Source organism: Phytophthora infestans, genomic scaffold, assembly GCF_000142945.1.
Source record: "Phytophthora infestans T30-4 supercont1.3 genomic scaffold, whole genome shotgun sequence".
Lineage (NCBI taxonomy): Eukaryota > Oomycota > Peronosporomycetes > Peronosporales > Peronosporaceae > Phytophthora > Phytophthora infestans.
Genome location: NW_003303756.1, coordinates 1,257,086 through 1,282,379, shown reverse-complemented (window position 1 = coordinate 1,282,379; position 25,294 = coordinate 1,257,086). Strand labels below are relative to the sequence as shown.

Genomic DNA, 25,294 nt, shown 5'->3' with positions numbered 1-25,294 from the left:
AGCGTGAATTTCCACGTCAAGAGATGGTAGGGTGTACTCAAGAGTCTGGACATCGCTGCGAAATATATTCAACGCTTTCATTCGAAAATTCTCGTAGCATGAATAGAGCTGGCTACATGCTTTGATGGGGTAGGTAAGCATGTAGCGACTAAAGTCATCGATGAATACCACAAAGTAACGACAGCCGCTGAGGCTATTGACGGGAAGAGGTCCACATATGTCAGAATGAATCTTTTGTAATGGGGCAGAAGAGCGTACAACATGTCTATTAGATGGAAATGGAGCACGGTGTGATTTTGCGTATGTGAATGCAGAGCAAAAAAATGAATCTGGACGAGCTACAGTGAATGTGTTGAGTCCTGTGAGCACTTTGTCCTTAGCGAGTGCCTGTAATACACGGACGTTAGGGTATCCAAGACGTTTGTATAATATCATGAGTTGGTTTGGCTTACCTTTTGTAGCCACGTGAGCTTCTTGCTTCTGAACAGGAAGAGCTGTGAGCTGGTACAGCTTGGAAGAAGCGGATTTCATCGCCTTGATGTTGAAGCGCTGGTCGGTCTGGAGGCTTACCGGCAAAACACGCCCACTGTTTAGAAATAAGAAAAAATAGAAATGAAAAATGTAAAGCGAAATTCGTACATTGAGCAAATGTTGTGTAAACCTTGTGTAAACATTTTCAGCAGAACACTCCCACTTTTGGCGCCAAAACGGAGGATCGCCATGTTGTAACTAACTTGTTTTTTGTATTCAAAAGAAAAATAAGCCCACTGGACATCAAATCGCCAATGTAATTGCCCTCACAACACATTTTGCGCCCAAGACCATCAAGTATCGCCCCAAGCCCCGCCCCAAGCTTCACTATGCAGACACCGTACTTGTACCAAGTATAGGACGAAGGTCACTTCGTCCTCTCTAAAGTGATGAAGGTGACGTGCGACGAAGAGACCTGCGCCCTCTGGTGCATGGACGTGGCTCTGATAGACAAGCAGAAGCGATGCATAAGCTGCGGAAGCCTGATGAAGCCATCATTGGCCCGAAAGCGCTGGCGGTGCTCTCGCAGGACTAAGCATGCTGATGGAAAGGAACAATCCATTGGCATGCTGACCTGTTCATTCTTAAACGATGCCAAGCTAAAGCTACACCGGGCCGTCCGCCTCCTGCCCTGGACCATGAGGCTCTCTCAGGTGCAGGCGATGGAAATGGCCGGGCGAGCGAACGCACAGTGCGCGACTGGTATGCGTACTGCCGCGGAACGTACTCGAAGAAACTCCTGAAGACCGAGTTAAAGGTGAAGTTGCACATTTACTATGCTTAAGTTCCTCTAAACTTGCTGATATGTTGCGTGTAGATTGGAGGTGATGGTCACATAGTGGAGATTGACGACACTAGCCTGGCCAAGAAGCGTAAATACAATAGAGGCCGCCACTACCAGGAATATTGGCTTTTTGGTGGTGTGGAGCGCGGGACTGGCCGATGGTTTGGACGGATCGTATACGACAAACGAACAAAGCAGACACTTCTTCCCATAATCAAGAAGTTTATCAAGCCACTATAAGTTTTTTTTCCTTTTTTGGCAATCGGTGCCTCATTAAATTTTATTTTTCCTATTATTTTATTTTATAGAACTAAGATTATTTCCGATATGTTAGCTACGTACGTTTGTGAACGTGGCAACAAGCAACATACTCTCGAGAACAACCGTCTCCTGCTGTCTATGAACGACACGCATAGCTGGGTCAACCACAGCCTCAACTTTGTAGACCCGGTAGCGGGAACACATACTAATACTATTGAGGGGCTGTGGGAGACCCGTGTCAAGCGCCACATTAAAAGCATGCGAGGCATGACCAAAAACAAGCTCGACCCCTACTTGGATGAGTACATGTGGCGATCATGGTTCTTTTTCGCCAAAAGCTTCAATCGGTCAATACTTTGCTGGTAGTTGGCATTATAAGAAATTAATAATATTTTTTTCATTTTTATGTTTTCTTATTTCTAAACAGTGGGCGTGTTTTGCCGGTGAGCCGGTCTGGACACTGCCCATGGTGCGCTTAAAATTGAAGCGATAGTCGTTATCAACTGCAGCTACAAGCGAGAGTAGGTTATACTGCAACTTGGGAGCTAGCAGGACATCATTCAGTAATAGTGTCCGCTCCATCCCCTTCGAATCGAGGACCTGGATCTCAACCGTGCCAATTGCTTCAATCGGGACTTGCGACTTCCCGCCCACAGTGATGCCTCCATTCGCAGCGGTCTTGGTCTTGAACCATAAGGCATGCTGCGTCACGTGCCTGCTGCAGCCGGAATCGATCGTCCAGCTGGTATCAAGATTAGTGTTGGCTTGTGCTCGGAGGCTAACGGCTGATGCTTCAGTCTGTACATCTGAAACGACGGCTATGAGTGCGTCCTTGCGACGAGACTGTTCGTTACCATCAGAACGTCGAGATGATTGAGCGTTGTTGCCGTTGTTGTTGCCATTGTTGTTGTCGTTGTTGTTGTTGCCATTGCCGTTGCCGTTGCCGTTGCCGTTGCTGGTGTTGTTCGAATTTCCGCGATTTCCATCACGGCCACCACGACCACGAGCTCCGTTACGACCACACGGCCACCTTGATACCATGACCCGCCATCGCGATTGCTATTCGCTTGGTTGTTGCTGTACGGATGGTTCCGGTAGCTGTTGGTACTACGAAGCTCAACGTTAGCCGGTGGAGCCGTGCCGGCCTTAACGGTGCCGTCATGTAGAACCTTCTGCAGACCACGACACTGACATATATTGTGCCGAGGCTTTTGGCAGTAGCTGCAGGCATCTGGTGAAATTAGCGTCTGTGCTGCCAATGCGGAGTCATGCGCAGGCGCAATCGGGTTTGCTCAGTCTTAGTATCTTGGCTCTCAGGAGTACCCTTCGCAAGGCCGTAGCGTTCCTGTGCTTGAAGTCCACGGACTTTCGCCTCAATGCTCATCTTGCGTTCTTCGTACGGGATAAACTTCCGCACACCTTTCCAGACACGGAGGTCATCTTTCCAGCTCTTTGGCATGGAGTGGAACAGGTATAGTGACTTCTGTCCATCAGTCAAGGTAGACTCGGTTGCTTCGAACGCGGCTTTCATCGCGTTTTCTAGCTCCAAGAAGAAGTTCGTGAGATCGCTGCCTTCTTCGTACTTGATCTCCATCAGGAAATGCTGGATGAAGTAGGGATCGCCATGGAAAGCAGCGCCTTCGTACTCGGTACAGATAGCTTGAAAGATGTCGAAAGCTGTTGGAAGGCTCTTGACCAGACGGATATGAGTATCGTCCATCGTCTTCATCAAGAATGCCTTGGTCTGCGCTTCCATACGACGAAGTTGGCAATCAGACGGAGGAATAGGTCTTTCCACCTTAGTTCGCTTGCAATTACGTCCAGTCTTGCGTTAAACGAGCGGGCGGACAGTGGGCAGATCACACTTCTGGAGCTTCTTGCCAGATGGGTTGCTGTCGTCGTCATGGCTTGGTTGAAGCTCTTCCGACCTCTCCTGGAAGTCGACCTCATCGGAGTCGGTTTCGGCGGATACTGCAGGTTTGGGCGTATCTTCATCGTCGGACATGTCGGTACCGCTTGCAGAGACTTCATCTTCATCATCGCTGACCCCATTGTAATACTTTTTGGTGACGAAATAGAGGAGATGCTTGCCGTCTAGCGAAGCACTCATTCGATCATTCCAGACGTCGAAGTTGCGAGGACCGGTAAGTCGTCACTCGAGGCTTGGCTGGGACTCATGACCCGTTGAGGGGAGCACGGCGCAGTAGGGTCTTGACCAATGAAGAAAAAAGAGTAAAAGCAATTGTTAGATTAAATTTTAAGTGGACAAGCTAGACTTGCTGCTTACAGCAGTTAATTAGTATGCGGTAATCTAAAACACTGTCTAGAGTTGCCGCTACCAGTCAATATCTAAAATGTACCCGTCATTTTAGTACATTAGATTGTAGAGTCAGGATTGTCTTGTCCTTTCACTATTAGTTTATACAGGACATGGATAAGACGTTGAGCCTTAACCTCAACAACCACAAAATGATGTCGCACTGGAGCCGATTTTTTTCATCATGTTTTGACTAATAATTGTACCTAGATTGTCACAGAATTAAAAAAAATTAGTTGCCCATTACGTAAGAACAAATCGCATATTCATACTAGAATAAAGTAGCTGCTGAGATCATTCCAAAACCGGAGTTTTTGCTTAGAATTGATGAGTGTAGTAATTAAAATTCGACTTGTGACGTCACTAAAGAGCGAATGTACAGCTAATTTCGAGCAGTGTAATGGCTTCAAATATATGGCTCGGTAGGCAGGTAGATAGCAAGGAGAGAAGAAGAAGCTTTAGTTGGAGACGTCGAAAGACGAAGTGAGTGTATTTGAGAGAGAAGCTAGCTCCAGTACATGACTGGCCTAGGGAGTGTGAGCCTATAGTATGGCTCACTCTATAGCATACTCTACTCTATTGTAACAGCTTACGAAGGTTTTGAGCTGACTGGATATCAGCTCTTGGGTACACCGTACCATTGATAAAGAGGCGACTTCAACAGCCTCCCTACCTCTTTTAATATTGTTCGACAATACCCAAAAGATTAGATATTGCAAGCCAATATTTTTTTTAAGTCAGTCCGAAAACTGACACCAGGAGGAAGCCAGCGCTGCTGATTCTTCTTGGCGCTCTCAGCTTTCGCTGTTTGTGAAAAGGATCACACTGGCACGCCCGATGGCAAAAGTTTGGAAGACAGGCGTCACTAAGGGCGCTGCGCTAGGACACGCGGAGACGATCAGAAAGCCAGCACGTAAACCTCGCAAGGCGGCGGCCATACGTGCAGCCAAAAAAAGGCGAGCTGCTTCGCGCGCTGCGACTGGAACTATTGGCGCAACTGATACCCTGAGGCGTGAACCGACTGCCATGAGCATGGAGGAGAGAAGTGGAGCAGAATCAAGGATGCGGCAGTCGAATCCCACCGCCGTGGCGTCACAACCGCTCAGTGATGTCACTAAAGCGAAGGAAAAGAGTGATACTTTGAGAGCCAAATGGGCATGCCAATTTGCTCAAACGTTAGCCTTGCGTGTTTCCTTCGGTGCTCAAAATGCATTTTCTGGCGTGTACGGGCAGAGGATATAATCGAGCGATCTGCTGGCAACGCGCTTACCTCTGCCATTACTGAGGCAAACAATGCATCAGCGTCTGACACCGACCGTGCGGCTAGTGTCACAATCTGTACGGATGTTGTAACAGATCCGGGGTCTACTGCCACTAATTCAGCAGCTACCGCCACCAATTCAACAGCTATTGCCACCAATGACAAGACTGGTGCCACCAACCGCAAAACTACTGCCACCAATGGCTAGACTAGTGCCACCGACCAGTTACACTACCCGATATGGGGAGAGTATTATACTGGTCGGGATATGACTGTTGACCGTAGATTTGCGTCAACAGTCGAGGTATGACAGGTGACCTATATCAACGACCGTCGCGAGACGGACCTGGGCACTATGTACCGGGTGCTTTGATTACATCCCGACAGGAGCTGTAAGCAGTTGTATCAGTGGTCTTGGGAACCAAGGACCAAGCTCCGGGAGGATGACTTCGCTGAAGAATTAGATCTCGTCGACCGTTGGAAAGATTCTTCCGTGCCACTCTTTGAGGACTTCAGGAGAGACGACCAGGTTGGCGTGGGGCTGCTAGGAGCGGATGACGATGGACTGTGTGAGCTCAACGCTTTCCAGCGTGTAGCAGAGCTCGCTGGCCGCCCAGACCTCGCTACTCAGCAGGACATCGACCAATACGTTGAGGACATACTCGTGCAGTACGGTCGTGATCTCCGCGAGGGTGCAGCCTGGACAGATGTGCGTGACTACTTAAGACGACTTCGGGATGGAGGACGTGACATCGCGTACAACGCCTTCGTCAAAAACAACTACACTATTCCAGATCGTCGTGGTGCCCGCGTACTGGAGGAGATCGAGGTCAAGGATGGAATCTATATCATCGGAGCCTACAACCATCGTCTTATCGGTCATGGAGCGGTGCTCACAGTTCAAAGGACCAAACGCCTTCTGTACGCCTTACAAGAATGTAAGATGGATCAACTTTTATGCATTTGTTCGTCCTTTCAAGATCTTTAATAGACGATAGGAGTCGGAATGATTTCCGCGGGTTTGCCTAATCGACAATGAACTTTCCCAGCAAAATTGGTCTTTATGCATGGATGTGTATGTATTGTATCGTGTGTCTATATAATTCGGTACTTGACTAGGAAAACCTAAACGAGGGAAAACCTTGTGCGAGCAAAAAGATAAAAACCAGTGGGAAAAAGTCTAAAAGAACGCAAGCTATAGACACGCTTTATGCGGTTGTATTATCAGTGTATTTCTATACTGAGTGGCCGGATCCTGCTTTCAGACATTTCATCCTGAGCATGGCCCTTAGTTTTCTAAACTGGTGCTTATCTAAAGCTTTAGTAAAGATGTCAGCTATCATCTCTTTCGTATTGCAGTAGGTGACGTTGAATTCATGCCGCTCTACTTTTTCTTGCACGAAACATTATCGTACGTGTATATGTTTTGATCGTCCGTGAAGTTCAGGGTTGTAGCAGATTTTGATGCAGCTCTGATTATCCTCGTATATTGTGTTAGCCTGCGTTGTAGCAAAGTCAAGTTCGTTGAGGAGAAGTTAGAGAAGTATCATCTCTTGCATGCAGTGACACAGGGCGATATATTCTGCCTCTGTTGTAGAGAGAGCTACAGCGAAAGCGAAAGCCATGAGATAGGCCTGGCTGCTAGCAATGTTATATATTTTCCGACGGAGTGTCTCGTGTCGGGACAGTTGGCATAGTCAGAGTCACTGTAGGCAGCCAATTGATCGGCTAGATTATCTAGGGTAATATCGGTCGAGCCTCCCAGAAGGAGACCGTACTCTTTCGTTCCCGATAGATACCTTAGACCACGAATGACGGCTTTCCAGTGATCCATACCTGAATTAGCTAGGAATTGGCTGACCTCTCGTATGTAGAATGCCATGTCGGGTCGAGTGCCTACCATTAAATACATGACACTATCTACAGCTTGTCGATATGGAATCGATTTCATCGCATCTTTCTCTTGCTTACTGCTGGGCTGGCTGCTTACGAAAAGGTTAGCGTTCCGTTCTGCTAGTGTTGCAATAGGGTACGGAATGAAGTCGCTGAAGCGGTCAATGGCCTTCGTAGCGTACTTGTGCTGGTGGATAAACATCGTTCGGTTTTTACGGTCACGTTGAATCGACCGGCCGAGTAAGTACTTTACCTCCCCTAAGTCTGACATGGAGATACGCTTTTTCAGGGCTGATTTCAGCTCACTGACGTGTGCTGGTGTAGGCGCAATGATCAGTAAGTCGTCGACGTACACTGCAATGTAACAGGTGATGTCGGCAACTGTGCGTCGAAATACGCATCGATCTATAATGAGTTTTAGGAACCCAAGATTCTCTAGGAAGGCAGACAAGGTTTGGTACCATACCCGAGGCGCTTGTTTAAGTCCATATAAGCTCTTTAGAAATTTACACACTAGGTGCTCCTTGCCCGGGATTTTGAAACCTTCCGGTTGAGCCATGTAGATCTCCTCTTCCAAGTAGCCATTAAGGAATGCTGTCTTAACATCCATTTGATGGACTTGAAAGTCAAGAAGAGCTGCAATGGTGAGAAGTAGCCTGAGTACCTCCATCCTGATTACAGGAGAGAAAATCTTGTTGTAGTCGATGCCATATTCCTGAAGGAATCCTTTGATCACAAGACGCGCTTTGAAGCGGCCAATTTTGCCAGTGCCGGTATGCTTCACTACAAAGACCCACCGTCTACCTAAAATCTTCCTTCCTTTAGGAGGGGATACCAACACCCAAGTGTTATTGTCCATGAGGGATTTGTATTCCGATTTTGCTGCTTTATGCCACTGGTTAGCGTGGGAAGACTTCATTGCTTCCCGATACGTAGTGGGCTCTGACACATACCGAATAGCTAGTAAGGTGCACAGTAAATGTTGACGTTGCTCCTGTTCATGGATATCTTTCTCAGAGTTGAGGGTTACGCCATCGATTTCCGCAGAGTTATCACTGGCCTCCGCAGAGAGGCGGGGTCGCTTAGGAGCTGATTGGTGCGGAGGATCAGAGTCCGTCTCCGTTCTAAAAGAATAATGTATGGCTGTTCATTCAATAGCCTCCCTCAGTGAGGGCAGTACACGCTTGTTCGCTGTGGCAGGTGCTGTTGTTACTGCAGGTCCTGATATGGGTGACGGTGCCGTCACTGGTTCAGACACATATTCCGCTGTAGTAGTTGCAGGTGGCAAAACGCAGGTGCAGGTGGAGCGACAGTTTGCTGCCGATTCGTGTCCTGTGTGGGCTCTGGAGGAGTCGTCAGGCCAGTGAGAGAGGGAAATTCGTCCTCTTTAAAAACTACATCACGACTATAGATAATTGCGTGAGTGTCGATGTCCATCAAGCAGTATCCTTTATTATGGTCCGACACACCAAGATACATACACAAACGGGCTCTAGCGTCGAGCTTGTCTCGGTATTGCTCCGTGATGTGGACATACCCACTACACCCGAATACTTTGATGTACTGCATGGATGGAATACGGTTGTGCCAAAGCTCGTACGGGGTTCGACCATCCGTCTTGGAGCTAGGAGTCATATTGATGAGAGTAATCACGTGACAAACACACTCGGCCCATAACTGCTTGGGTAGCTTGCCATCCAGTAGAAGGGCTCGGACACGCTCTATGATGGTACGCATGCGACGTTCTGCAACTCCATTTTGTTGAGGGGTGTAAGCATTGATAAACTGAGCGTGAGCTCCATACTTTTTAAATATAATGCGGTCAAGATGTTCGTACTCTTTAGCATTGTCTGCTTGAAGCCGCTGAATCTCAAAACGCCCCTCGTGTGTATTGTCTTCAACGTTGAACGTGTATTCAATGACAGATATATCCTGTCTGAAAATATTCAGGGCTTTCTTTCTGAAATCCTCGTAGCAGTCATACAACTCGCTCCGGTTATTAATTGCGTAAGTGAGCATAAATCGAGAAAAGTCATCGATGAAGATCAAGAAGTAACGGCAACCAGTAAGGCTAGGTACAGGTAGTGGACCACATATATCTGAATGAACGTTTGACAAAGGGAATGCGGCACGTTTAACAGCTTTATTAGAGTAAAATGGGGGCGGTGTGACTTCGCTAACGTGCAAGCAACATAGAAGAAATCTGTCTTTGGACCTAGAGATATAGATCCATCGAGTCCATGTATGGCTTGGCTCCTAGACAGATCTTTCAAGACACGAACGTTAAGGTGTTCAAGTCGTTTATGTATGAGCAGAAAAAAACGTTGCTTACCTAAGGCAATAAGAGCCGCTGCGGGTGCCGTTGCTTTGGCTTGGAGCTGATACAGATCCGTGTTAGTAGCCATAAGCGCCTTGATCTTGAAGCGCTGGTCAGTTTGCATAGCGCACTGTTTGCGGTCAAAGCTGAAGCGAAAATCGTGCTTCACAGCTGCTGGAATTGAAAGCAAACTGAATTGGAGCTGGGGAGCATTCAAGACGCCATGGAGAATAACCGTCTGCACAGTGCCCTTGGAGTCCGTGACTACCAGATCGACCCGTCCAATACCTTCGATGGGGATTCGGTTATTACCACCGACTTTTATTGAGCCACCACTTGAGGCGATGTTGGTGAACCACTGGGATTCATGAGTGACGTGGCGAGTGCAGCCAGAGTCGATCCTCCAAGTGGGGTCAGGTTCTACCTTGGCTTGAGCGGTGAGGCTAAACGTGGGATTGACTGTGATAGCAACGGCTATGAGACCAGTATCACGACGTCCTTGGCGAGTCACCTTGCGGTTATTACAAGAATCATTTTCGTCGTCATCTCCCTCGTCGTTGTCTGACTCAAGAGGTCGGTCCTTGTAGCGATCTTGGCCGCGTTGCTTACCGCCATTTCCATGGTTGTTCTTGCTACTACCGTTGTTGCCCTTAAAGTCGCTGTTGTTATTATTCTTGTCGTGCCGTCTATTCCCGTCTTTGCTCGAGTTCTGGTACGGGTGATCACGCTTCGAGTTACCCTTGAAGGCAAAGTTGGCAGGAAGCACAGTCCCAGCCTTTACTCGCCCATCACGTAAATCTTTCTGCAGGCCCCGACATTGACGAATGTTGTGGCGTGGGCGATCACAGTACGAGCAGACATTAGCGTTGTCACGGCCTTGAGCATGTGACGCCGGAGGTTCGGTAGACACTAGTGCTCTCTCACCCTTGGTAGCAGAGGTCTCTGGTAACCAACGTGTAGCGCGCTTGGGCTTGTAGATCGCGGACCTTGCCTACAGTACTCTGCTTAAGCTCTTCATACGGGATATACTTCCGCTGACCTTTCCAGATACGGAGATCATCTTTCCAAGACTTGGGCATCGAGTGTAACAGGTGGATAGACTTCTGGACCTCCGTCATCACCGATTCGATGGCTTCTGACGCGGCTTTCATCGCGTTTTCAAGCTTGAGAAAGAGCTCGGTCAAGGCAGAGCCTTCCTCATACTTGATCTCCATCACATAGTGTTGAATGAAGTACGGATCACCATGAAAGGCTGCTCCCTCGTACTTCTGGCAGATGTAGCTGAATATCTCGTAGGAAGTCGTGTGATTCTTGACCAGCCGCACGTGCATATTGTCCATTGTTTTCATCAAGAAGGCCTTGGTCTTGGCTTCTTGGCGACGGCATTCACGTTGACTAATAGACTGAAGCTTTTCTTTCTTGACGCGTTTGCGGGCACAGCGAGCTCCGCGCTGGTTAAACTAACGAACTACCGGGAGGTCTTTCCGCTTGAATGAAGTATCGGAGCTAGCTCCAGAGTCTTCGTCCGAGTGCAAGGGCGGCTTGAGCTCGTCGTCGCTCTCGTCGTAGTCAACAGCACCGGAGTCGATTTCGACGTTCTTGGTAACTTTGCTATGCGACTCAACGTAGTCGTTAGACATATCGCTGCTGCTGTCTTCACTCTCATCTTCAGACACACCGTCGTAATCAGGCTGCTTCACGTAGCCGAGTAGGTGCTTGCCATCTAGTGCTGCGCACACACGGGTCTTCTAGACTTCGAAGTTCTCGGCGTCTATTAGGCGTGGGAAGTCGTCGCTTGAGGCTTGGCTTTAGCTCATATCTTTTGGCTCGGTAGGCAGGTAGATAGCAAGGAGAGAAGAAGAAGCTTTAGTTAGAGACGTCGAAAGACGAAGTGAGTGTATTTGAGAGAGAAGCTAGCTCCAGTTCATGACTGGCCTAGGGAGTGTGAGCCTATAGTATGGCTCACTCTATAGCATACTCTACTCTATTGTAACAGCTTACGAAGGGTTTGAGCTGACTGGATCTCAGCTCTTGGGTATACCGTACCATTGTTAAAGAGGCGACTTCAACAAAATGCAGCATTTTCAGTACCGGTACTACACCAGATCTAGGCCAATTTTTTTGGGGGGCACAGTAAATAAAATAGGGATTCCTTAGAAAAGGTAATCTAAAATTGAAATTTTATTGGCCTAGCTGAGATTATTTCCCCCCCCCCCCAAAAAAAAAAAAACTCGGAAGGGAGCTCTCATAAATATCACACTATCAAGACAAATGTTTGACAATCTCTTAGCGCTTACTTAAGTACTTAAGAATGAAATTCAGTAAAATTGCTATTGTAGAAATTCGTAAATCATATCGTGCAATGCTCCAGCAAGTTTGATGTAAACCACGAGCATACGGAAGTACCGGTGCTGTTATTTATCAATTGAAGTCTGCGTCCGGGTTTCGAATCTGGCCATGCTTTAGCTCAGCTTATCCATGGGTAGCTACCAGTGATTTCCTGGACAAGAATGCATGTATTATCATTGTCGGGACAATGCTGTGATAATGAGCTCTAACACGAAAGAGGTCGCGGTCTGCCGCGGCGCCGCCGTCATGAATCCATGTGGGGTTCTTGTCTGCCTTTGTGAATCATTCACCACCTGCATGCTCCTGAGATCTAATTCATTTTCAGCCTCATCAACTGCCAAATATCAAGTTAAAACCATACAAACCACCTCCCTGTCATCGTTTATGACCACAGGTTTCTGCACGGTATCCGCCAAAAGCCAAGGCAAGGGCAAGGCCACCACACACGTTCTGGACGTGGCAATGCACTCACAATCCAAGATCCCCTCGACGAAGCAGAGCTCTGGATCGTTATTGCCATGTCGGACAAGCAGAAGACCGCTTTGATCGCCGCCGCCGCCGTCACGGGCGTGACCGCCGGCTCGTACCTGCTGCGTGTGGCCATGCGTCCCGTACTGCGTGCTCGCGCCGCCACCTTCTTCAAGGGCATGCTGGCGGACGCCGACATCATCATCGACCGCGACATCCGCGTGTACGATGAAGACATCTTCCTCGACTGGGTACACCGTGGTATGCTAGCCATCGGTGAGTCCTACATGGCCAAAAAGTGGGATGCCATCATCCCGCTGGACGAGCTGCTCACACGCCTGCTGTCGCTGCCCGCCGACAAGCGTCGCAAGATCCTCAAGGCTTGGAACGCCAAGTTCATTGCTCTAGGCGGCAAAATCTTTAACTACCAGTCGCCTTCGCGCGCTGGTATCGTCGGTGCTCACCACTATGACCTGGGTAACGACTTCTTCAAGCTGTGGCTTGACCCGTACATGCAGTACTCGTGCGCCTACTGGAAGGGCATTGAAGACAAGCACGACTTGGATGCAGCGCAGCGCAACAAGCTGCACTTGATTGCTAAGAAGCTTAAGTTAGAGCCTGGTATGCGAGTGCTTGAGATCGGATGCGGCTGGGGCGGCCTCGGCTGCTTCCTTGCCAAGGAGTACGGCGTCCACGTCACGGGCATCACCATCTCCAACGAGCAGCTCAAGGGCGCTCGCGAGTGGGCCGAGCGTGAGGGCGTCAGCGACCTTACCAGCTTCGAATACTGCGACTACCGTAAGATGCACGGTCAGTTCGATCGTGTCGTGTCTATTGCCATGATTGAGGCTGTGGGCTACAAAAACCTGGGCGAGTACTACGACGTTATCAAGCGTTGTCTGAAGAACAAGGGCCTCGCTTTGGTGCACGGCATCGCTGCCAACCGCTCCATTGAGGTGCCGATCCAGCTCTGGATCCTCAAGTACATCTTCCCTAACGGCTTCCTGCCGTCCGTAGCGCAGATGATCACCTCGTCGGAACGCAAACTGATCGTAGAGGACGTCCACAACCTGGGCCCAGACTACGACAAGACACTAATGTGCTGGTATGAGCGCTTCCAAGACCACCTCAAGAAGGGCAACATTGACCGCCCGGAGGTGTTCTGCCGCATGTGGGACTTCTACCTGCAATACTGCGCCGCCGGCTTCCGCGCCCGTACCATTCAGCTCGTACAGATCGTCTTCTCGAAGAAGCGCCCGGACCGCTATGACGCCGTAAGATAAACGTATTATACCGGCTCATCAAAGCTATGAAGATTCTCGTTTTGCTATGGGCAGCGAAACGTAGAATGTAAGGCATGACGTGGCAACGCGTAGGGTACAAGCGATTGACTGTAGATACCTAGGTAGGCAAACTCTGACGATAATCAAGAGGAAGTCTACATCTTTGTCAACTTGAGAGAAATGACGCTCCCCGCGTCTGCCACTTATTAAAACGAGGCGTCAGATTATCGGAGATCTGTCATTCACCAAACCTCCCCCGCGATGGAGAAGCCTACACGTAATCCGACGGCGCTCAGCATCTACCGGCCGGGACTATTCAACGGCAAAGTGGTGGGTGCGCAAGGCTTCATCTAAGCGGGAGGCGACATTAAACCGCATGAATGCGTCGTTGCTAGGCTATTGTAACAGGCGGTGGCACTGGAATCGGAAAGAGTATCGCGTATGAGCTGGCGTTCCTCGGCTGCACCGTCGTGATCGCGTCGCGGTTGGTTAAAACACTCTGCTACTGCCAACGCAAAGATGCTGACAGTGACGCTTGTGTGCAGGAACCTTGAGCGGCTAAAAGCTGCAGCCGATAAAATCCAAGCAGACGTGAAGGCTGCCAACCCAGCGTCTGTGGGGTCGGTGTACCCCATTGCATGCAACATCCGCAACGAAGAAGAAGTCTCGAACATGGTTGACGAGACTGTTGAACGATTCAAGCATGTGGACTTCCTTGTGAACAATGGTACGCTTAGAGTGCACACTGAACTCAATGATGAGCATGACTAACGTGCCGTGTCCTGGTAGCTGGTGGCCAATTTCGGTCGCTTCTTGAGGACTTGTCGACTAACGGATGGAAGGCTGTCATGGACACCACCCTGTAAGTAATTTATTGCGGTCTACATACTCTGGCTCGAGTCTAACTACACACTTCAGGAATGGTACTTTTCTCGTGACGAAGAAGGTGTACCTACATGAAGGAGCACGGTGGCAGCATCGTCAACATCATCATCGTCTTGGACAAGGGCAATCCGTGCTTGGCACACAGTGCTGCCGCTCGTGCAGGCATTGAAAGTCTGTCCAAGTCGCTATCGGTGGAATGGGCTTCGTCCGGCATCACTCTCAACTGCGTTGCTCCGGTATGTGTTGCAAGAGATCCTACTCGCTGTTATGGTTAGCTAACGCTCTGCTACCGGCAGGGTATCATCCTCTCAAGTTGTGTGGAGAACTACCCTAGCGGAGCTGAGATGCTCGTATATGCGGCCGAAAAGGCCACTGCAGCAAAGAGAATGGGCAGCGTTGAAGAGGTCTCCGCTAGCGTGCTCTACTATTTGTCTCCTGCTGGCGCCTACGTGACCGGCGACACCATGCATGTGGACGGGGGCTGGCATCTTATGGGTCCGCTTCTCGACGTACCAGAGCACGAAAACAACCGCTCGTACGGCACCTGCAAGCTGTAGGTAATGACGACAGTGTGCGCCGTGCAGTAATGTCACCAGCTTGTTTATGGACAGATTACGAAGTGAGCGCCGTATACAAGCAACTTCAACTTGCCAATTCAAAACTGAATTGAAAACGACGTTAAATCAAATCATTTTTGAATCGAATGTTGAAGCAAAAACGTTGACATCGACATAGTTTTTTCATCATTTAGGACTTGCCAAAACCGAAATCGCAATGATCCGTGCTCCCAACGCCTCAAGCATCTACCGCCCCGACCTCTTCCGAGGCAAAGTGGTGCGTTGTAGCCTCGCTGATTTCATTTTGCTACTTGTTATCCGTATAGCTCTGCAATTTTTAGGCCATCGTGACTGGTGGTGGAACTGGAATTGGGCGATGCATCGCTCACGAGTTAGCGTCGCTCGGCTGCTCGGTGGTGATTGCAGCTAGGAACGAGGAACGTCTACATGCTGCAGAGGAGACGATACGCAGCCAGGTGGACGCTGCTGGCCGCGATCTGAAGGACATCATCCATCCTGTCGTATGCGATATCCGCAAGGAGGAGCAAGTGAACAACTTGATCGATGAGACGCTGGTCAAGTACAAGCGCGTTGACTTCCTCATTAACAATGGTACGTGCTGTACGTTTGCTGTAATTAAGTAAGTGTACTAACTCGATTGCCACTTTCTAGCTGGTGGGCAATTCCGTGCTCCAATTGAAAAAGTGAACCTCAAGGGATGGGAAGCCATCATGCGCACGAACTTGTACGTCTAGTAGTTTATCTGCGCTGAAATATTATATTAATGACGGTTTGTAACAGGAATGGAACCTTTATGGTGACCAAGAAGGCGTACCACGCGTACATGAAGGAGCACGGCGGCAGGATTGTCAACATCATTCTCGTGATTGACAAAGGGTATCCTATGATGGCGCACAGTGGTGCCGCTCGTGCTGCTATTGAGAACCTGAGCAAGTCGCTGTCGGTGGAATGGGCCGCGTCTGGCATCACGCTGAACTGCGTTGCTCCGGGTATTATCCTGTCGAGTGGTGTGGACAACTACGAGGGCGGTGCGGAGCAGTTCCATGTCGCTGCCAGAGGCGCCACTGCAGCGAAACGCGTGGGTAGCGTCGAGGAAGTCTCGGCTGGTGTGTTGTACTACTTGTCGCCTGCTGGAGCCTATGTGACCGGAGACACGATGCACGTCGACGGTGGCTGGCACCTTCTCGGTCCTCTGCTCGACATTCCTGCTCACGAGAACAACCCTCCGTACGGCACTGTGGGATCCAAGTTGTAACTCTCAAATTTCAAAATCAACAAAGATTTTTGTGTTAAGTTGAAGCGTGTTTTTAACTTGTTGGCAGCTGTTATACCCTTTTTTCTTCGGACCTACCATTCCTGTCGTTCACCTCGAAGTTGCTGTTGACGACGTTCTTGTTCCAGTGCATCACGCACAACGACCTTGCCCACTACGTAGACACCACTGGCCACCATACCGTAGATCGCGAATAAATACGAAGCCACCACACTCGCAGCGCCGATGAATCCCAGCACCACGAAGGCCGTCGCACTGAGAGGATCAGGTTGGTACGAGAACACCATGTTGACGAGCGAGAAGAAAAAGTAGAATAGTGCACCCAGTAGTCCCGTCGTGAAGTTCATGACAGCCACGAACACCCAGTTGAGGACCATGCTCAGCATATCTTCATCTCGCGCTGACAGCACACGCATGATCATGTGGTAAAAGGTTTGCTGCTGGGCGAAGATCTTGCCCTTCTCAAACGCGCTCCAGAATCTAGAACGGAGATCAGCCAGACCGAAATCTGACCAGAGTCCCACAAAAGATCGAGCCTTTTTCATCTTGTCTTCACGTTCTTGCTCTGTTCTCGCCACTTCGGCCGCCCATTTGTCAGCGACAGGCTGACGTTGATCCACCATCGTCTTGTAGGGTTCTCGGAAGCGCCAGAACCAGACTTTGGCCTCGTCAGCGTGGGATTGAGCTTCCGTATATTTTGCATACGCTTCATGATACTCTGGCATGTTGGCAGCCTCCAGGACCATACCCTCGTACGTGGACTTCATCTCCGGAGTGACAGTGCGCAGACCAGGGGCTAGTAGCATGAAAAATAGACCAACAGCCCATAGGACGAGTCCCATGCGGACCTTGGGGGACTTGAGGGCATGACCAGCAACAGCTTTGACCAATACGACACCTGGATCTCCTTCGTTGCCGTAACGAGCACGTTGAACGGCATCGGAATCTGATGGATCGGAAGACAAGTTATATCTAGTGTCAGAGAATGGTAGAGAGGTGGGAGATAGGCGACATGGAGAGGAAGCGATGGTGAAGCAGATGCAATAGTGGAGAGAGGTACGTACCCGCCGCGTTGGCGCTGGGGTGACCGGGACGACGGCGCATCTTGAGTCTCAGTTCTTAGGAGACTTTAGAAATGACAATTATTATGAAGTTTTGTATTTTGTAGGCTATCTTAAAAAACAATTTCTAGAAGGTGGTGTAGCCATGTTCTATTTTGGTCGTCACTCCTCCTCTTCTGAATCATTAATTGCATGGGGACCCGAAAAGGATGAACAAACACAAGTACAAACACCCTGATACATCGACCGAATTCAGCGATGCTTTAAGCCGCGAGAAGCTTACGACCAAAGATACGAGGAGGACGAGTCCTCCACAGCTCCGCGGCAGTAAAGTGATGCCTGGTGCTGCTGTGACTGAAATGACCAACATCAAAGCTGCCAATGCTGATCCAACATTAATTGGGCGTCGTAGTAGCACCAGAAAGCAGTCTCAGCCAGACTCAACACCACCGAGGCCAGCACAAAATACTAAAAAAATTGACCCGGAAGAGGATACGGAAGGTGTTTACAGTATTCTTGTGCAAACTCGTCGATGTGAAGAATTGTGCTCAGGGCTCGGACTCACAATGAAAGATATCCGTAAGATGAAGCGCAAGTACGATTCCAACGACATGTTTCATTCGTACGTTCGTTTAGTTATCTAAAAATTGTATTTTATGGCTCATAGTGCATCTTTCTTCTATTATATTTTAGTGGTGAGATCAATCAGGCGGAATTCTTCTTCATGATAAAAGAAGAGCGAAGACCATTAACACTGGGTATCTTAAAGTTTGCTGACGTCCCCGAGACTCAAAAATTCCTTACTTTCGACCAGTATTTACTCTGCATCGTGAACTTCGCTGTACTTACCAAGCCTGAACTATATCAGTTCGTCTTCGATCTGTACGATGACGACCAATCTGGTGCCCTCGACGAGCGTGAATTCACTAAAATGAGTCTAGAGCTGCAGAGTCAGCAATTTCACTTCCAAGCAAACGTTTCTGTGGCTATAAAGCTGCTCGAGGGCAAAGAGGGTCGTGCTGTTTTCGCTCCTGACGACGGAATGGTTGATCTGGGCGAATTCATGAAATTTGCAAAAAATTTCCCAGTAGCATTTTACCCGATCATGAATATGCAGAAGAACGTGCGTGCCTCCACACTCGGCGAATCTCGCTGGTCGCACATCACAGCTAGTAAGCTCAAAGTCCAAGAGCTTGTTAGCTTCATGCGTCGTCATCAGGGTGCACTTCCGCAACTCACATTTCGTGAAAGTATCGTAAATATTTTCTCCAGTGAAGTATTTTACATTCGCAAGCGTGCTGGCGAACTTTATGCTATTGAGCTTGCTCAACGCCATCGTCTCAGCACCGATGATGTCGACGAAGGTTAATGTTTCATCTTGTCAACATATCGTCACCGTTCTGGCTCGTGTCATTACTGATTTCCACCATTACATGTATGTCTTCATTGCCTCAAACGAGACATTTTTCTCTTAGTAAAATAGCATAAGTGGATTCGCAAAACGAGGTTCTCTTATCTGTAATTCTTATCGCCCAAACTCGAACGCCCTCCGTTGTAGCTGGACGCGAAAACAATGAGGTCTCCATTTAAGAAAACGCCAACGACGCAGCCACTAAATAGTGATTTTCTTTGATTTACTTAACTAGCATGTAGAATCATTACGGTAGAGGGTCTTAACGTACTCTTTGTTTGTTTTTCTTGCTATGAATGAATATACACGTCTCCTGGGCAAGATTGTGAAGATGTGATTATTATACATGTAGTATCCAATCAAATATTATCATTTATCTTAATTTAGACAATTAGATCGCACAGGAGCAGGTTCTTCATAATATTTGTCAGAAGCTAAAGCTAAATATTCAGAAACCAATACTAAATTCGAAACCATGTCAATCTTTTTGTGATTCCGACAATGCGGTGTAGGTTGACATTGAACAGTAGTGTAGCGGTACACTTAACCAGTCATGTCCAGTAAAAAAAGCAGAAGAGACAAGCAGCAACCAGTATGAGCCTCTCCGCACTTATTCCTACAAACACGCAAAAAGCGCGTGCTACCGGAATAGGCGCGTTCGAGCGTATGCTGAAAGTCGAGGATGTATCCATGGACGTTGACCCAGCATGCATTTTCAGTGACAGCTCCGGAAAAAGCTTACGGCGGTGATGGATCGTTTTGGCTACTATCTCGCCACATTCGAAGGTAAGAAAGGTAAGTTGGTGCCCAACACCGCCATTTCTTACTTTAGAAACGTGAAACTGAAGTTTTTTATGAGTAACCTCATCTTAGAGTTCCAACCGAGTTAATATTGCTTAAACAAGGGAAGGCACTCGAAAACCACTGCCTATAACGTGATAATGGAGGGTTTGCTAACAAGGCGCCACCTTAAACAAAGGTGGATTTGCGCCCGCTAATTTGCTATGTGTACAAAATAGCATCCGTCGCCTCGGATTACGAAGATGCAGCACTTGCGTGCCTCATGTGACATTGCTTCGGCCGTTCATCGGATCTCGGCTACGTCACAAAGCAGCACATCACAAGGTCAGCTGACAACGTTTTCTACATTCGGATGCTACGAATGAAGACAGCTGAGGAGAAAGGCCTCACGGTTGTATTCGACCGGGCAGATTTTGTGACCTGCCCGCTGCACACGCTCGCAGTAGCCTTGGTGATGTAGGAGTCGCCTTGTGTGGCCCTGCTAAACCAGCTTCCTTCTCTTGTGACACAGTCCGCGCCCTCACTTGATGCAGGAGAACCCCTTCTCGATGTACTACAAGTACCTTCGGTCAATGCTGCCATCTCTTCGCAGCTTCATGTAGCAGGGATGACAGACCGGGCTGCCGCCACCTAACCAAGCGCTCCGAGCTCCGCTGCAGCCAACCCTTCAGCGACCAACCAAGCTCGCGGTGACGACGGGGTTCAAGCGTACGTGAACCGGTTCATGACGCGGGTGTCAGAACCTGCTGGAGCCTCAGCCAACTTGACTTCGCGCTCCTTCAGGCGGGGCGAACGGGGACGAGCGGATGGCTGCACAGTGGATCTTTGATCGTGGGTCATGGGACATGATGCGCACCAACAAAGGCTTCACCTACTTATTTAGCACGCCACGCGAGGACCGTAAAGTAGCACGGGTCTTGAGCGGGTGGGCTGCTGACGAGGCACCGACGATTAATGATGTTGCCATTGTCGGCAATGGGGCACAGGAGCGCATGACCCGATTGCAGGAGTTGTTGCTCGCTTCCTGTGTAGGGCTGAAGAAGAACAAGCTAAACCTGAGTCGCAAAGTAATTGGGGAGCCTAAACGCTGAGATATTACATCCTGGATCGCAATCGTGGAGAGAGCTTAGTCAAGAGACTATAGTTAGCAGATTCACTAAAGCCGACCTTTTAGGTGGTACCCGCAGCGCTGGAGTTGCCGAAGAGCAAGATGAAGCTCAAGACATTGATGCAGTACTCCACGTACTATCTGATCTTGGCGTTGCGGACGAGTCAGTCGACTGAGACGACGAGTTTATTTGCAGTGATAGTTCTGACGAAGACTAATTCAGTCAATTTGTTTTGACCTGTATTAATTTAGAAGGTAGCCAAGTGAGCTTGGACACGTAGATCGAGTAAGTAGAGCACAGCGATTTTGTACGGATGGAAACGGGTTCGAGATCCGTCGTGTTCATTTATATTATTGGCTAAGTTCCAAAACTTTGATCTTTTATAATTTTGCAATATTACTCATTAAAAAGTGTTTTTGGTCGACTTTTACTGTGTAATGTAAGTCTGGAATTTTCTTGATTGAATTGAATTTCTGTCTTGAGCCCTGACTCCCTTGCCAGGTACGTTGTCTACGAACGGAGCTGCATGGCACCTTCACCTTACAGTTGTCTGAACCCTTTTGTGCAATACAAACATTGAAGCTCGCTTAGGATAGGAGCAATACGGTAGCGCCCATGTGTAGCAAGGGCACCCCTGTAGCACCCAACGACTCGCTGTATGCTTTTAACTGTTCATTTTTTTACAAATAGTTGCTAGCCCAGGATATCGACCTCATTCGACGATGAGCAAGCAAATCATCGATGCGCTGGTGCAGCTTGTTGATCGAGTAGACTATGGCCCTCTCTAGTAAGTCCTGCAGAAAATCAAGTCCCGCGTACCATACAGAAAGGACCAATACGTGCTGGGCGCGTTCACATGGGTGTTTGTGATTAGGTCGAAGGCACCAGCATTGGTGTTCGTTGGCTCGTGTGACCCAGTGGCAGGTATACGTGGGTACACACGTATTCCTAACGACCCCAGCACATTTTTGACATCCTGGGAGCAACTGACATTCGGGAGTTCGTGAGGGAAGGTGCAAGGGAGGAGCAAGCAGAAGGCCGATTCTACCCATCGGACCTGTACAGCGTACATCTGCCGAGCTACTACTCCAAGCTCGTATTTCCGCACAACGAAGCCTATATGTATAGGTATGAATACTGGCTTCAACGTTAGTCCCCCATACGTGTCGACCACGGGCGTGTGATTTAAGTACTCGTGCGCAAAGACGGTCCTCAAGATTTGGGTGGTATTTCCTCCGTCTTCTAAGGCGACCAGATCCTTCAACTACGGGAACAGGGAGGACTCTTTCAATACGATGCTGAGTATGCCTGGACGTTCAGTGCTTATCCGAGGACCCGGTGATGCCGTGTGTTTGAATAATTGAGTACATTATAGGTATCTGTCGGTGCCCCTGGATTGCTGGAGTGCTGATATTATGCATTTAGTGTTTTGTTAGCAAAGACTAATGTAATCGGTACTCCCTCTATGGGCCTCGTCATTTGGGAAGACAACCATTGTAAATCGCATTCGGGATGCGCTTGTTTCAGACCCATCAGTTCTAGATTTTTGGCTTAAGCTTAGCAGAGCAATTGGCAAAAAAACGAGATCATCAACCGAGTTTGAAAAGCTGATTTCGCGTAGTAAGAAGCGCGTATGACTCGCGATCGATGAAATGGACATCGTGTTCAAGAGCGAGCAACAGACCAGCATCTTATTGCACTGGCTGCGTGAACGGCAACCCAATGAGAACTTCGGGGGATTTCTTGGAATTGGTAGTTATGGTCTGCTGAATGAATATCCACATGAAGCTGAAAGGAGACGGTTTCACAAGCCCATTTAATCTGAGTGAGGGGTTTGAGAATCAACGTTTTACCAACGATCAAATGCTTTTTTAGTCAGATTGGGATTATACATTTTCCGCTTCGACACACTAGAGAGCTTTAGTTTCTGGAATAACACAAGGCTTGGGATAACGACTATCTGGATAAAACTTGAATAAATGACGGATAAATTTTTGATCCATATTCCAATATTTTATTCCAGTGGAATACCGCGACCCTTCGCTATTCCACTGAAATACATTTCTGGACAAAGAAAGTTCTTATTCCAAGCCTGAGTTATTCAGCCTACTCTCTATTAAGCTGTCAAGGAATATTCTGCTGGTGCCCCAGGCGTCTTTGGATCATTAATCCGATGCTCGATCGATTGTGACAGTTGCGACCTTGAAAGGCATGAATGAGAGCATTAAGTGCTCTCACTTTGCACTTGTAGAATCATTCTTCACTGAGCGGCGTGACATTATTAATTAAAATAACCATTTTTGTAGAATGAATAATGACTCTCCCATTTTCCACCTCGCGAGCTACGTAATAGAAAGGGTGTTTCAGAATGGGTTTGATAGGTGACTTGCTTGATTTAACCTTCAAATAGATACACATAATTGGCTCAATAGCTGTTGTGGATTGGCCTTGTAGAATTTCACGTCTTTGCAACGAAGGAGGTCAAAACGTTTCTGGATTGTGATTGGCTCTTTGCTATTCTTTAAGGATGGTCTGCAAAATCTACGTGAGAGCCCTTATTGGTTCAAGATCATCATCTTCTCTGTCTATGTTGCCACGTACAACTGAACCTTCAAACAAATTCAGGAGGATTTACAAATGATGAGCCCGCTGGATTGGGAGCTGCTCTACGTGTTGCTTAAGGATGATGCCGGTGGATCTAAGAGTGCTAACTTAAAAACCAGCCGTGAAAATTGACTGCGTGTGGGGGCTTTCACTACTGGAACTCGTAATAATTACGCAGCTGGCGTTATCGTCCCCAATGATGCAGCGACAGTGCATGGAAGCTTTACCCAAACGTACAATCCCCGGAGTTGCCGTCAGCAGACATGTGAGCAATAAGCTTGCTCCTAGCCAGGCATATCGATAATAACATTAAAATGATATTGGGCCAACTCGCAGAAATAAGATATTGTGTCTAGATAAAAAAATACGAATAAATTGCAGGCGGCAAAGAAGTGCATTGATGATTATTAACTGCACTACAGCAGCAAATACCCAACGATTTTACTTGGCGTTCTCGATGCGCGCTACCGTACTCGCATCCCAGAAGCGACGATTTATCTTCAGAAACAAGACTGTTTCTAGATGAATTGGCAGTATGCGCTGCCGGTGGTGCGAGAGAGTGTGCTTCGCCAATCTCTACATCGTATTCGACGTTGAGGGAATGAAGCGTACGCCGTCGAACTTATTCTTCGCCACTCTTTGCTTCTTTCTGGCCGCTAGAATTTTATCCACGAAGCTTGAAGGGCGTCCTGTCGTGGCCTCCGGGACAACACATTGCGGTATCGTCTTAAATGGGCGCAGCATCAGGTGATGGTCACTTTGTGAGATCCTCCACCCTGCACAAGAGGGCCAATACGCATGTACCCTCGAGGCCTGGGTCCTTGACAATGGCGGTATCGGCGGCGAGAAACGTTCCCACTGCATGATGCCCTCGATGAGCGCATCAAGCATGCCGCGCACATCGAGTAGTGTCATATTATCGTCTTGCAGCTTCATCGTGGGAGACTGAAAATCCGCTAACTCGTCCAACAGCACTTTCAGGCGGGTTATCTTGTCGGCGGGACGGATGACGCTGTCATCCACAATAGTAGCCATGAACAGGAGAGCTATCTCTACATGGCCATTGTGATCGAACACTGTAAAGACCGCGACAAAGTGCTCCGACAGAAAGGTACACCCATCAATGATGATACCGAACGTGGACGGGAGCGCGTTGCTCAACGTTGCCTCGACCGTGTCACTAAGTTCGCGTATTTAAGTAAAGTCTCGACGTTGATTGGCTTCACCACCGCGTACTCATCGAAAGTACGCTGCTCGCAGAAGCTGAACGGTAGGTTGCACACAGCTGTAGATGGTCTGGCTCTTCTGGTCGATGAAAGTGCCCGAGCTGATACCGCTCGTCATCATCGTCGACACGTAGTCAGGGTGGCGCTTCAAGGCGTGGTTGAACAGTTTAGAGTAGCCAGTCTTAGGGTCTTGCTTGTGGGTATTACCGCACTGGCAGCGGAAGTGCTCAGTCGGCTCGTCCTCAGCATCCAGAAGAGCAGTGAAGTAGTAGCTGCAGACTTGCTCAGTCGTGAAGGTATTGTTAAGGGTCATGACGGAGCTGAAAATGATAAGCATGGAGATTGTTGCATGCTGGAGACGTCTACGTTCACAACCACTACTCTTAAGGCTGGCGATTCTACAGAGTTGACTGGTAATTACGCTTTGGCAAAATAAAGAAAGTAGTTTTTTACGAAAATAAAGTACTTACTGTTAGCTCAATTTGCAAAATAACTAACTGACAGAAAGCTGGAAATGTGAAAAAATAATAATAATATAGTGCTATTTATTGTACTGAAGTCGCAATACAATGATTATTTTGGAATGCCTGCTCCTATTAGTAGCGCGTCTGTATTCCCAATTCAAGTTAAACAGATATTCTCCGGGGGGGGGGGGGGCACCTCCACCCGATTATGGCATTGTTATTTATCGAGAACCCTCCCTTAGCATAAATAATGTATTGGGAAGCTAGTGCCAATTTATACATTATGGCATGTTCAGTGATCAAACAGTAAATAAGAGCATAATGTAGAGCGACTCAACATCATTTAAAAAATGCACAATCTGTCGAAAACACACCGTTTTCGTGCAGTAACGACACTTTTTTGCCTACTTTGTCCGAA

At 48.3% G+C, this 25,294-nt stretch overlaps 6 protein-coding genes across 6 annotated transcripts; 5 read left to right on the top strand and 1 right to left on the bottom strand.

Moving 5' to 3' along the window:
- Positions 1 to 12,231: 12,231 nt before the first annotated feature.
- On the top strand, positions 12,232 to 13,670 carry PITG_02277 (cyclopropane-fatty-acyl-phospholipid synthase; the record flags this gene model as incomplete). Its single annotated transcript, XM_002907181.1, has 1 exon — positions 12,232 to 13,670. The coding sequence occupies one exon, from the start codon at positions 12,232 to 12,234 to the stop codon at positions 13,462 to 13,464; it is 1,233 nt and encodes a 410-aa protein (XP_002907227.1).
- A 55-nt stretch (positions 13,671 to 13,725) lies between these two features.
- Positions 13,726 to 14,330, top strand: PITG_02276 (peroxisomal trans-2-enoyl-CoA reductase, putative; the record flags this gene model as incomplete). The annotated part of the gene is made up of 4 exons (XM_002907180.1): positions 13,726 to 13,794; positions 13,860 to 13,948; positions 14,010 to 14,191; positions 14,254 to 14,330. 4 exons carry the CDS (start codon positions 13,726 to 13,728, stop codon positions 14,328 to 14,330), a joined length of 417 nt encoding a protein of 138 aa, XP_002907226.1.
- Positions 14,331 to 14,420: 90 nt separating this feature from the next.
- PITG_02275 (peroxisomal trans-2-enoyl-CoA reductase, putative) lies at positions 14,421 to 14,906 on the top strand (the record flags this gene model as incomplete). Its single annotated transcript, XM_002907179.1, has 2 exons — positions 14,421 to 14,585; positions 14,646 to 14,906. 2 exons carry the CDS (start codon positions 14,421 to 14,423, stop codon positions 14,904 to 14,906), a joined length of 426 nt encoding a protein of 141 aa, XP_002907225.1.
- Positions 14,907 to 15,123: 217 nt separating this feature from the next.
- PITG_02274 (peroxisomal trans-2-enoyl-CoA reductase, putative) lies at positions 15,124 to 16,182 on the top strand (the record flags this gene model as incomplete). Its single annotated transcript, XM_002907178.1, has 4 exons — positions 15,124 to 15,183; positions 15,248 to 15,518; positions 15,579 to 15,651; positions 15,708 to 16,182. The coding sequence occupies 4 exons, from the start codon at positions 15,124 to 15,126 to the stop codon at positions 16,180 to 16,182; spliced, it is 879 nt and encodes a 292-aa protein (XP_002907224.1).
- A 92-nt stretch (positions 16,183 to 16,274) lies between these two features.
- On the bottom strand, positions 16,275 to 17,316 carry PITG_02273 (uncharacterized protein; the record flags this gene model as incomplete). The annotated part of the gene is made up of 2 exons (XM_002907177.1): positions 16,275 to 17,146; positions 17,265 to 17,316. 2 exons carry the CDS (start codon positions 17,302 to 17,304, stop codon positions 16,275 to 16,277), a joined length of 912 nt encoding a protein of 303 aa, XP_002907223.1.
- Positions 17,317 to 17,845: 529 nt separating this feature from the next.
- On the top strand, positions 17,846 to 18,630 carry PITG_02272 (uncharacterized protein; the record flags this gene model as incomplete). The annotated part of the gene is made up of 2 exons (XM_002907176.1): positions 17,846 to 17,883; positions 17,955 to 18,630. 2 exons carry the CDS (start codon positions 17,846 to 17,848, stop codon positions 18,628 to 18,630), a joined length of 714 nt encoding a protein of 237 aa, XP_002907222.1.
- Positions 18,631 to 25,294: the final 6,664 nt, after the last annotated feature.